Raw genomic sequence first — 13113 nt, 5'->3', positions numbered from 1 at the left:
ATCTTGACTGTTATTGGTGTACACAAAGGCTACTGACTTGTGGACATTGATTTTATATCCTGAAACATTACTGTATTTTTTGATGACTTCTACAGTTTTGCCATCTTAATGGAAGCTTGTGCATGCCAGCAGTGAATCCTGGAGAGCAAGTGGTGATGAAATTGCAAAAGACATTTTCCACAGTTAGTTGAGAATGGAATATTTTCCTTGCAAGAAGTAGTCCAAACCCTAGAAGTAATAGTTGGTGGAAGGTCTGGCGAACATGGAGGATGACAGAGAGTTTCTAAATCTCTAGTTTGAACAGCATTGTTTGTGCAGCATATGGTTGAGCGTTGTCTCACAGGAGGATTGGCCTGTCTCTAATGACCAATCTCTGCCTCTTAATCACAAGTATCCTCATCATTTCATCCATTTGGTTGCAGTGGACATCCACTATAATCCACTGTCCAGGTTTTACGAAGCTGCAGGGGTAACACCAGTGCTGGACCACCACACAGTCACCATTAGCTTTTGTGAATGAATGTTTGGTTTTGGACTGTGTTTTGGCACTTCATCTTTATCCAGCCATTGTGCTGAAGACTTAAAATTGTCAAAAAGAATCAATTTTTCATCACATATACCATGTAGAAATGATTCGCCTTTATGTTGTGACAGCAAAAAAAGGCAACCTTTGAGACCGTGTTTCTTCTGATGCTTATTTAATTCATGGGGAAACCACCTATCCAGCTTCTTTACCTTGCCAATTTGTTTCAAATGGTCCAGTATTACTGGACTTGCTGCTATTGCTGCTAATTTACAGGTAGATTGGGATGAATTCACTTCCACGGCAGCTTTCAGCTCATCATTACCCACCTTGGTCTTAGGTCACTGACATGGCTCATTTTCAAGATTAAAAACACCAGAATGGAAATTCTCAAACCATGAACATACCGTGTATTCATTAGCCACATCCTTCACAAACATTTCGTTGATAGTGCAAGTTGTCTGTGCTGCATTGATTCCACAATGGAACCCATATTCAAAAATAACACAAATTTTAGACTTATTCATGGTTTAACAAAACTTGCTGTAAAAAAAATTTGAAAGGGAACTCGGTGCCTGTAGCACAGTGGTTATGGCACCAGCAGCGTACACTGAGGCTGGTGGATTCAAACCCATCCCGGGCCAGCTCAACAACAATAATGACAACCTCAACAAAAAATAGCTGGGCGTTGTGCCGGGCGCTTGTAGTCCCAGCTAATTGGGAGGCTGAGGCAAGAGAATCGCTTAAGCCCAAGAGTTTGAGGTTGCTGTGAGCAGTGACACCACAGCATTCTACGAGGAGTGATAAAGTGATACTTTGTCTCAAAAAAAAAAAAAAAAAACTGAAAGAGGATCACAAGTCAAAACTTTCGTTTGAAAGAATGAGGATGTGCCTTCACAATAAAAATAAAACAGAATTGTCAAAGTGAAATAAATGTCAGAGATACCAACAAACTTAGTACTTAAGGAAATTTAGTAAATAGGACATTTCATGCCTAATAATCTAACATGTCCATGGTATGTGTGTGTGTGTGTGTGTGTGTGTGTGACTTTTCTGCCTTCTTGATAGATCCTGGATTTGAACAGTTTAAAGTGTCAGAAAAGTTGCATGGGAACTGGATCAAACTGTACTTGGAGGAAAATCACTCAGAAGTCCTTTTCAACCTGGGGACCAAGGTTCTCAGGCAGTACCTGGATGCTCTGAAGACCCTCAGTCTGTCTCTGAGCACACAAGTGGCCCAGTATGATGTCTACTCGATGATGGTGGGGACTGCTGTGGTTTTGGAGGTACAGAGATGCTCATATGGGGTTGTGGCTCTGATGTTAAATTGATTTGATAGCTCAGCCAAAGTAGTAGAGTTTACTATACATAATGTATAGTTTACTATACAATATATATATATATTGGTGTTACTAAAAATGGAAAAAGACTAATTTTCTTGTCTTTTTCATTGTGTATCCTGACAGTACACAAAGTAGGTGTAAAAAATCAAGCCACACATGGCAGGTAATTAGAAATAACCTTTCATTGGGCTTTCTAAGTAGGTTTCGCCAAGTACAGCAGCCTATGGATGCTGCCACTGTTTCTTTTCCAGGTCCTCACCCTGCTTCTACTCAGCATCCCTCAGGCGCTGCGCAGACAGGCTAAGCTGGACATTCCACTGTCTTCTCCAGTGTTCTCCCTGCTCTTCTATTTGATGTTCCTGGTGCTATCGGCCGTTCACGTCATCGTGTGCACCTCTGCTGAGAGCTCATGCTACTTCTGTGGCCTCCCGTGGCTGGTGGCCGGTGGAGTGATGGTGTTCATGTCTGCACTGCTCTGTGCAATTGTCTCTGTTCTGACCAAGATGTTCCTTAGCAAAAGTCTCCCAAGTAAGGTACAGCTGGTTCCTGGGAGCACACATTGTCTCTCTGCATGAACTGTTTTGGTTATTTCAGCCGGTCTTTCACTTTCAGATGCCAGTTGAACACCTGGTATGTGCTAGGCATAGTGATGGCAGGGCACAGCAGGGAAGAAATCTGGGGAGCTTCTGCCAGGCCTCTGGGTGTCCTGACACAGGTCACATGCTCTAATTCCTGCAGTGGTAACAAAGGTGTTTGTAAAGAGCTGCCTGTCACAGAGGAGAGGACACCCACTGATGGGGCATGAGCCAGACCATCTCTCAGCAGAGGTGTCTGCTGTAGCTGAGAAGAAACAGCTGGTTAGACACTCAGGAGCGTCAAAAGGAGGCTTGGCCTCCCCAATTCATCCTGTAATCTTGGGTATCCATTCTGCCTAATAAAGTCTGGGTTTATTTTCACAGCTGACATTTTCTATCAGATTCGTACAGTCTTTGGTCTTTGCACCTGCATTTGTTAACTGGGTGGTGGTGGCTGGACAGTAAGCAAGGAGTGGAAGGTGGCAGTCAGGTCCACAGTGTTCCACAGAACCAAAGGGCCCCATTGCAGGGATAGCAGGTCTCACTTGCCCCTCATCCTCATGCCCATAGAGCCTCCTCTCCCTCCCTTGTCACCACCCCTAGAGACCCTTTGAATCCGTGTGGTCAGGCCATAGGTTTTCTCAGAGCTGAGATTATCTTTATCCACATTCACATCCCTGGAGCCTAGCTAGGGCCATGATACCTGCCTCTCTATTGCACCTGCCTAGTGATGACTCAATGAATAGTTATTAAAAACCACATGACAATAACTGAGTCCTCACCTTTAATTCTGAATGTTTTAAGTTTATATATTTAAAGAATGATACTGTGATGCCACCTTTGTAATTTCAACAAAAATAACTATGTTAGTGGTAACTTTCTAGATTTTTGAAAAATTCATAGGGAAATTATGTCTTGTTTGGTAGAATGTATTGTTAGGGTTCTTTGATTGCAGGAACTGTCCATGGCCAACTGAAGACCTGGGCTCTGCAGGAGCACAGAGGAAGGAGTATGGGGTCCAGCCAAGAGCCAGTGGCAAGCTCTGTAGGTGCTGGCACTGCCTGGAGGGTTCTAACCATTTTCAGGCTTTTTTTTTTTTTTTTGGCTCATCTTGGAACTTGCAGTCTAGTATGAAGTCAACTGACTGACCGTGCTGTATCTATGCCCCCCTGGCTGGGGTGAGGGCATCTCAATTCCCCAAAGCCAAGTCCTGAGAGGAGGGGCTGTCCCGCTGAAGTGGACAGGGCCTGTTTCAGAGTTGAGGAGCAGGTGCTGGGCATGAAGAACAATGGGTGTCTATTGCAAGGGATTATTAATTTTACAGACAGCAAGATGTGTGCAATTTTCAGATTATTCCTTAACATATTTTCCTTTTTGCAGAATCCCAACTCAAGGTGGTCAGAGTTAGATCTTCTTATTGTGTTTGGGACAGTGGGCCACGTCTTGAGTCTGGGTGCCAGCAGCTTTGTGGAGGAGGAACACCAGACCTGGTACTTCCTTGTTAACACCCTATGTCTAGCTCTGAGTCAAGAACTCTACAGAAACTGCTTTCTGGGAGATGACCATGACCCTCGGCATCACTTCCATATGGAAGCAGGGATTGCAGGTGCTACACCAGTGCTACAGGACAGGACCGGCTGTTATGCGTGGGAGCAGGACACAGTGCGTGAGAACCTCTCTCTCTCAGACATGTTCAGAGGCCGTGAGAAGTGGATGGCACTGGCCAGTCCATGGCTGATACTGGCCTGCTGTCGGCTGCTGCGCTCACTAAACCAGACGGGCGTGCAGTGGGCCCACCGACCTGACTTTGGCCACTGGCTCACCAGGTGAGAGCACAAGCCCATAGCTGTGGTCTGGACCTTCCACAGCTGGCTGGTTACACACAGGCTCTTCTTATTTTCCATATTAACAAGGGGATGTATTTGAGATCTGAAGATGTGGTTCCCATGTGACAGCTGTGTGCCAGGACTAGGCCGGCCAAGCACAGTGGGACAGGGCCTCTGTGGGCACCTCTACCCTTTGCCCATCCTCCTTTTTCTTCTGCACCTACCCTCTTCTCTCTCCCCATCCCTGAAATGGGCAGAGCCGTGTGAGTGAAAACCTAGTAGACAGGGTAGCAAATAGGATTTAAAGTAAGAGTTAAAGTATATAGAAGTAAATAGAAGAAACCCGAACTTGAAAAAAATCAAGATTTGGCTATATTTAAATTTTTAATTATCTAGCAATAAAGACTTAGGAAACTAAAGAGAGGACAGCAAAAGAACATGAGGCTTGTGGTATGAGAGACATGAGAGTGACAGTGAGTGGGATGTGCTCACTCCTGCTGGAAATTAGGGTGCTTCAAGTTAAATGATGAGGTGGTACTTTATACCTATCAAGGTAGAGAAACAAAAATAAAGGACAAAACCCAATCTAGGTGAGTGTGTGAGGACTATGAGGGCCATTGTTCTTCTGGCACAATTCTTTTGACAGATTCTTGGAAATTCACACAAAAGCTTTGAAATTATGAATTCTTCTCATCAAGTGATTCTTGTGAGAAATTTCTCCTGGGTATTAGCTAAATTAGCCAAGCCTTGGCAATCCCATTCATCACAGGTAAGCATCTTTCAGGCACCTGCCTGCTATGTGCCTATACTATCACAGAAACCCTGGAGGGAGGATAGCAGCTGTTGCCCACATCAGGGGTGAGGCTAGTGGGAAGCTGTCGCTGCATGCTGGCCCTGATTGGAGCCTGGGTGCCTGATCCTGGAACAGCACAGTGATAACCTCACTTCTTGTCTTCCTGGAAATCTGAAACATTGGAGAGAAGCACCTCCTCCCCAGGCCGCACAGAAGCGTGAGTGGCGCTTCCTTGGGGCACACGATGCCTCCCGTTGCTCCTCCAGCCTTCCCACAGCATCGCATCTCCCTGTACTGCTGGATTATTCTTGCTGATGTGTAAAGAGGCCTCAGTTTTTCACCTCCCAGCAACTTCCCAGTCCTCAGAAGGAGTCTATACCTGCCTTCTCTGTTGCTTTTTTTTCCAGCAGTCATCCCTCTTACTGGTGGTCCTTCTTACCCAAGATCAACCATGATCTGAAAACGTTACAAAGTTTTGGAAGAAAGAGATGCCATTCATATAACTTTTGTTACAGTATATTGTTGCAATTGATATCATTTATTATTAGTTATTGTTGATCTTGTACCTGATTTATAAACTAAACTTTTCAGACATATGTATATATAGGAAAAAACAATGTGTATAGATAGGATTTGGTACTTTCTGCAGTTTCAGTCATCCGGGAGGTCTTAGAACATATTCATTGCCGTTGGGCAGACTACTACATAACAATCCAGAACAGTGTGTAAAAAATATGTACAGTTTGAAGAGTGCTAATAAATGAACATCCAGGTACCCCCTCCTAAGGTAAGGCTCAGGCCCTGATGTGGCTCCAATCTCCCCCTCCCATCTCAGGAGCACTGTCCTGACTCTGGCAATGTCTTTCCTCAGTGTTTTCTGAAGTAGTTTTTCCATTTATTTGTGTACCTTGGCAGAATATTTATTTGTCCATTTAATGGCTATTAATATTCTAGGCTTTGGCATGTGAGCTGCAGACAGTAAAACAATGGATCATAGCCTTTCTGGTGCTCTCCCTCTGACTGGGGTCTCAGGCTAGTTGCAGGGCCAGGCAGAGTCCTGGGGCAGGGACAGAACTGGGAGCTCTGTCCTCAGGCGAGCTGTCAATCACTGCGCATCTCCTCACCTAGGAGCAGAGAACAGCAGAGCCTGTGAAGGGCTGAGAGGGTCTGTGTTGCTGAGTAAGCAAGGGAGGGCTGGAGCCAGGAAGTGAATGGGGTATGTGCTGGTAAGTGGGAGCTGCCCAGAAGAGGGTGTGGGGACAGAAGCACTGCCTGTGTCTTTCACTACCTCTGATCATCCAGAGCTGATGGCGGGGCTACTCTGAGTGAAAAGTAAATTGTCAGATTGTCAGTTTATTATACTATACATTTGAGGAATTCGCGTGTGAATTTAAACAACAAACTACTTTTATTTTTCAGGAAAATCAGCGATTTTTAATATAGTTCTTTGAAAGCCACTTTGTGTAGATTGTTAGCATGACTATTTGGTAGTAATTTTGGCACTTTACATCTTGTTTCAGTTCTGATCACAAAGCTGAGCTCTCGATCCTGGCTGCCCTCTCCCTCCTTATGATTTTCCTGCTGGTTCAGGGAGGCTGCTCCCCTGTGTCCAGGGCAGCTTTGCTGCTGGGGCTGCTGAGTGTCTACTGCTACAGGGTGGCCATTGGGAATGTGCTGTTCCCATGGCAGCAAGACAACAGAGACATTGCAAAGTAAGTGCATGGGCAGACATGGCAGTGTGCCTATAGATCTGTTTTAGCATTTTATGTTCTAAAAAAAGCTATGCCAATCTTCAGAGCACTATGTTTTAGTGTTGGTGAGTTGACACATACTAGCGTCTAAGAAGACCTCAATTAACTGCTTTGTTAGTGCCTTTTTTTAAAAGGCGACAAATAACTCGGAAGTAATGTCATTGAGATTTTTTTGATTAAAAATAAAACTTTTAAGGTATAAGATACGACATATAGATGAGTATAGATTGATATCTAAGTTAATGGCAACATGTAGTAACCAGGGTCCAGTTTTGCTAACCCTCTGACACAACCAACCCTTTTACCAGGTTTGACTCTAAACAAGCAGAAGGCCAGGCTCGGTGGCTGATGTCTGTAATCCTAGCACTCTGGGAGGCTGAGGCAGGTGAATTGCTTGAGGTCAGGAGTTCAAGACCAACCTGAGCAAGAGTGAGACACCATTTTCTAAAAATAGAAAAACTAGCCAGGCATTGTGGCAGGTGCCTGTTGTCCCTCAGGAGACTGAGGCAGGAGGATTGCTCAAGCCCAAGAATTTGAGGTTGCTGTGAACTAGGCTGATGCCATGGCACTCCACCCATGGTAACAGAGTGAGACTGTGTCTCAAAAAAAAGTGAAAAAGAAAACAAGCAGAGGGGTAACATGTTCACTGACGTAGCATGCTCCCATTATGCTTGCAAAAAGTAAAAAACAAAGTAATTATCAAATAAATAGTAAAGTGAACCTCTCAGTTATTCTGAAGCTTTATGAGGAATCTTACACCTTTTGGGTGGCATGTTTCAAAGAGCACAGAGAGATGCTGTGGGACAGGCTGTCACAGTAGTATGATCCCATCTGGCCAGATGCATGCATGTTTCCCTCATGTTTATGTGAAAGACTGAATGTCTGAAATGCTGGTTGTTGTAATTATATTTAGGGCCTGGGAATGCAGGTGGATTGCAATTTCCCTTTTTACTCATCTTTGTGTCTTACAGATGTCTAGAGTTATTAAGTATTGCCTTTCTAGTCAAAGAAAAAGCCAAGGGGAGAGCTGAGGGCTCTGCCAGACCATGTGGGTAGCCCTGGGGCTCTGGGGAGCACATCTGGGAATACCTGTCGACTGAGGCAGAAGCACTGGAGGGTGATACTGGGCCTGGCTGAGGTCACGGCCATGTAGCAGCAGCCTTCTCCTGAGGCAGAAAGGCCAGGTGGGGAGAGAATAGTGAGTTGCAGGTACAGGGGGTGTTCTGTGGAGATGTTACTGTTAACCTCAGACTCTGAAACTTCATGCAGATGTCAAGACTGGATGTTGTGTTTGGGGTGTTTGCTTACATCTCAAAGACAGCACGTGAACAAATTGCTCATTTCTTCTCATATCTGTGCACCTAAGTATATCATCACTTATTTCAAGACTTTGGTCAGCTCGGCGCCTATAGCTCAGCGGCTAGAGTGCCAGCCACATACACTGGAGCTGGCAGGTTCAAACCCAGCCCGGGCCACCAAACAACAACGACAAATACAACCCCAAAATCGCCAGGTGTTGTGGTGGGTGCCTGTAGTCTCAACTACTTGGGAGGCTGAGGCAAGAGAATTGCTTAAGCCCAACAGTTTGAAGTTGCCGTGAGCTGTGATGCCACAGCACTCTACTTAGGGTGACATAGGCGAGACTCTGTCTCCAAAAAAAACAAAGAAAGAAAGACTTTGGTCACCTGACCTTACCTTACCTGCTTCCTGCTGCAAGTACCTTGGTGCACACTCTTCCTGTAAGATGCCTCCATTCCTAGTATCCCATCTGTCTTGATTCTGCATGTATCCTGGTTCCAGATCATGCTTTCAGCTGCTGTTCTCCTCTTAGTCCCCCAGCTGCTGCCACCTATCAGTGATAGAAATCTTTTATATCCACTTCCTGGTTCTTCTGCACTCAGGAACCCAGGCTTGCCGGGAATGGATGGTCAAGTTGTGAATGTCCTGGGCATGCAGAAATGGGGTAAGGAAGCCCTCCCAGCCAGTCAGGGCAAGAAGGAGAAGGTCCATTCAGGATGTCTGGTTGTGCTGTCCTCCTGTTCGCCTTCCAGCCTCCCCTGATACAGGGCCAGTCCCTTTTCTGCTTTGAAGCTTCTACAGTGGTTCCATCCTTTACTGATTTCTGCCTTCTTTGAACCCATGTGGGCCTGTCATTCCCTCTAAGATTAGCACACTGGCACCTGGCCCCAGCCCTCCCCCAGGCTCCTCATGGCCACACTGAAGGCACAAAGTACATAGCACTCAAACTACTTGAATTAAACTGGTCATAGTTTTACTATTTTTTAGATATGTAAACCTTTCTAGAAGAAATCTGATGGAAAAATGCAATATTTTTAAAGCTACGTTGTTATGGTGATATTTCATTTTAATTTATTTATTTATGAATATTTTAAATTATTGGCTTTTCTAGTGTATATAAAATATTTCACTTACAAACTTTATTTGAAATAATTATGTTTTAGGAATATATATGTTTTATAAGATGAAAAATGGTATCCTTTGGGCGATGCCTATGGCTCAAGGAGTAGGGCGCTGGTCCCATATGCCGGAGGTGGCGGGTTCAAACCCAGCCCCGGCCAAAAAAAAAAAAAGAGAAAAATGGTATCCTTTATAGATGACCATAAAAGAACTGCTAAAATCCTTAATTCATAATAGTATTTAATGCTTATTAGCATTTACTGTGTGCCACATGTTTTGTGTGTATTGTCTTGCTTAATTCTCACAGTAACATTGTGAGGTGTAGATACTATTTCTCTTCATTTCACAAATGACGAAGCTGAGTGTCAGAAGTCTTTTTTTTTTTTTTTGAGACAGAGCCTCAAGCTGTTGCCCTGGGTAGAATGCTGTGGCATCATAGCTCATAGCAATCTCCAACTCCTGGGCTCAAGCGAGTCTCCTGCCTCCGCCTCCCAAGTAGCTAGGACTACAGGAGCCTACCACAAGGCTGGCTATTTTTTGGTTGCAGCCGTCGTTGTTGTTTGGCGGGCCAGGGCTGGATCCAAACCCGCCAGCTCGGGTGTATGTTGCTGGTGCCTTAGCCGCTTGAGCCACAGGCGCTGAGCCAGAAGTCTTAATTAACCTACTTCCACCACCAAAGCTAGTAAGAGCAGAACCCAGGCTGAGCAGAACCTTGCCTTTCTGCAGGGCCCACAGTCGGACACTGCACTATTGATTATGCGTGTACAGATAAATGTGCACATGCTTATTTAAGGCTGCTTAATGGCGAACATGCTCACTTACACAATTAGCATTAATGAACTCATGGAAGTTTCTGACTGAATTAGATCTTACAGTAGTGCAATGGTTTTTCCAGTGAACTGCAAAGCATATGGATTTTTTGGCATGCTACATGACAAGGCTTAAGTTTTGTCACCATGTGATCCTTGGACCAAGTGAGCAAGATTTCCCTGAAGCTGAGGGAAAGTGCCCACAAGGACATATCTGTTGGCTGTGGTCAAGTGCTCCTCAGGGCTGATGTCCAGAGACAGAAATGGAGGGGGATTGAGGTGGGGGCATCTCCGCTCACTTCCATGACAATACCTAGGAGCAGGAAGCGTGCCAAAGTTCCTTTGGACCGCTACACAGGCACATTTAGGCATTCCCTAAGAAGACATGTATGTTTTTGTGGGAACATATGTATTTGAATTTCTCTAATAAATATAACTTGTTCTGCTTTTTTTTTTTAGGGGTATTATTGAAGCTCGTTTTGTTTATATCTTTGTCCTTGGTATTCTATTCACTGGCACCAAAGACTTACTCAAATCTCAAGTAATTGCTACGGACTTCAAAACCAAGACTGTGGGTTTATGGGAGATACACAGTGGGTTGGTTCTGCTGGCAGCCTTGCTCTTTAGACCCCACAACCTCCCAGTCTTAGCATTTAGTCTCCTGATTCAGACCGTGCTGACTAAATTCATCTGGAAGGCCCTGAGACATGATGCAGCTGAGATTACTGTGATGCATTACTGGTTTGGTCAAGCATTCTTCTATTTCCAGGTAGGTTTTCCTTATTATCAGGAATAGAAAACTATTAACTTTTTTTTTTTTTTTTTTAGTTTGTCTTTGAGGAAATTTTACCATGAGTTGGAAAGCTTTTAAGTTTGTTCAGTGAAGGAAGTGTGAGTATGGCATGGTGAATTATGCTAAAATCTTATGAGTATTTTATAAGATAAAGTATAATTAGTCATTTAAGACCGACATCCTGGGTGGCAGATGGATTAGGACTCATTTATTACAAGCAGTTAAAGAAGCATGTTATGTGTTTCTCTTGCTTTCTTTGGTGAATCTACATAGTAATACTTGTGCTTTCCCGCCCTTTGCCCCTGGTATCAGAACTGCCTGCACTAAGGACTGTTTGGTCTCCTCCCCACTTGGTTATTAGTCCCTGGGACCTGGTGGGTCATTAGGTCTTCTGTCCAGTGCTTGAAGACCCATCACAGATAAGCCCAAGCTCACCTCGGTTATGCACATGTGTAGATAAATGGCACCTGCACAAGTAGACAGGCCTTGAAGGGATCTAGTCCTGTCCAGACTCCCAGCATCCTCAGGAGGGTGGGCACAGCCATAGTTGCCCTCCCAGCTCCAACTCCCTGGCTGGCTGACTTTGCTCCAGCTGCCAAACATTTTGCCTTTACTGGGAAGATCTGTATTTTCTGTGTCCCCCTCCATCCAGTCCCCAGGAGCTTGTCTGTGTCTCAACAGATTGGCCTCTTCCCCATCCTGACCTCCTCTCCTGGTCTCTTTGTCTCCTGCTGCTCCCAGCCTTATCCACAGAGCAGCCCACAGCTTTAGGCATTTCTCTGTTTGACCCTTTGACCTGGAAACCCAAAGGTGCAGGGGTGAAGTTACAGAAATCTGTACATGCTCAAGCATTCTCTCCAATCTATGGTACCATGACCAATGCTCAGATCCTTGGTACCACCTTTTGCCCCCCTGGCCCTTCTAGTCTCCTCAACCCCCAGCTCCCTTGGAACTAGCTGCAGGTCTCCCAGCTGTCAGGTCCCATGCTTGTTGGGGAGCATGGGGAGGGGCACAAGCTCTGGGTGTCCTCAACAGAGCTTCATGCTGCTTCCCAGCACTTTGAAACTAGGTGAGCTCTGACAGGCTTTGCTGGGCCTCAGTTTCCTTATCTTTACATGGGATAATAAATAGTTCCAAGCTACTGTGCAGGGTCAGGAGCCTGGATGAGCCTGGGCTGTGCCACCCGGTAGTTATGACTCTGGGCTGGGGACAGCCTCTGGAGTGGGCGCTGCTCCTCTGCAAGGCATAGCTATGATGCCACAGTGGTTATGAGACATACATAACACAGCCACGGCCTGTGGTGCCCGGGGTCACAGTGCTGCCTCAGACAGTTGGGCAACATGTCCAGAGGCCACTGGTATTCCTGCAGCAGCTACCTTCCCAGTGGCAGGAATCACTGCAAGCAGAGTCAGCAAAGACTCAGGCTGGTCAAGATAGGCATAGCCTGTCATGGCAGTGAGCAGCAGACCAGGCCTCAACACCCCTCCCTTCCCACCTCCTCACCTCTCACCTTCTCCCCTCACCAGGGCCCATTTTTTAGGTTGAGTCTCTTTCCCTTCATTGTGGTCACTGCCTTATCCCTGACCCTGCCCTCGAGCTCAGCAGGTCCTTAGCATTGCAGCAGTCAGGAGTATGGTACCTGTACTGTCTGCTGCCCTCACCTGTGCTCAGACCCTGGGACACTCTACCTCGGTTTCCTCTCTGTACAAGTGTAATAATTCACTGCGTCAGGACAGGTAATACTAGCAAAGCCTCAGCATACTCAGCACATGCCACTGGCTACTGAAACAGCAATGTGGTCAGCACTTTGGTGCCTAGCTGAGCCTACAAGGGGTCACCCGCAGCCTCAGAGGTGTCAGATCTGCTTTCACCTTTCCACCTTCCCTTCATGTAGCCTGCCCCTCCCTCCCTTCCTCTTCCTCTGCTCCTCTTCCTCCCCTTCCTCCTCCCCTCATATCCTTCCCTCCAGCATCTCCAGCACCACCTGCTGCTCCTATGTCTTTGCCTCCTCAGGCCCCCTAAGGAAGGGCTTCCAGACACAGGAATTTTGTGCTCACAGTTGGGCCTTCTGGGAGAGCCCAGGTGACCATGAGTCATGTGGATTTAAAAGGAGGTGGAGAATGGAGTTAAATCAAAGGGATGGGGCCTAGGGTAAGAGCAAAACTAGAAGTGACTACACATTGCAACTCCACGCACCTGAGTTGTTCTGTGGGCCCTCAGAAAGATTCCAGAGAGGGACATTGACTAGGCTTGATAGAGACATGTGCTTTCAGATTGCAAAT

The 13113-nt window shown here is 45.8% G+C and overlaps 1 protein-coding gene across 8 annotated transcripts in view; it reads left to right on the top strand.

Annotated features, from left to right (window-relative positions):
• Nucleotides 1–13113, top strand: part of PIGG (phosphatidylinositol glycan anchor biosynthesis class G) — a 50366-nt gene that overhangs the window by 21713 nt on the left and 15540 nt on the right. For all 8 annotated transcript variants that reach the window (XM_053577497.1, XM_053577501.1, XM_053577498.1 and 5 more), the window contains 5 exons: nucleotides 1592–1809; nucleotides 2118–2399; nucleotides 3822–4267; nucleotides 6581–6772; nucleotides 10498–10807. In XM_053577497.1, the coding sequence (XP_053433472.1) occupies nucleotides 1592–1809; nucleotides 2118–2399; nucleotides 3822–4267; nucleotides 6581–6772; nucleotides 10498–10807 (1448 nt within the window). The remainder of the gene's footprint in view (nucleotides 1–1591; nucleotides 1810–2117; nucleotides 2400–3821; nucleotides 4268–6580; nucleotides 6773–10497; nucleotides 10808–13113) is intronic.

The sequence above is a fragment of the Nycticebus coucang genome, chromosome 23, assembly GCF_027406575.1.
Source record: "Nycticebus coucang isolate mNycCou1 chromosome 23, mNycCou1.pri, whole genome shotgun sequence".
NCBI classification, from domain to species: domain Eukaryota; kingdom Metazoa; phylum Chordata; class Mammalia; order Primates; family Lorisidae; genus Nycticebus; species Nycticebus coucang.
Note: the sequence above shows the minus strand (reverse complement) of the source record. Positions and strands in the feature narration are given on the sequence as shown.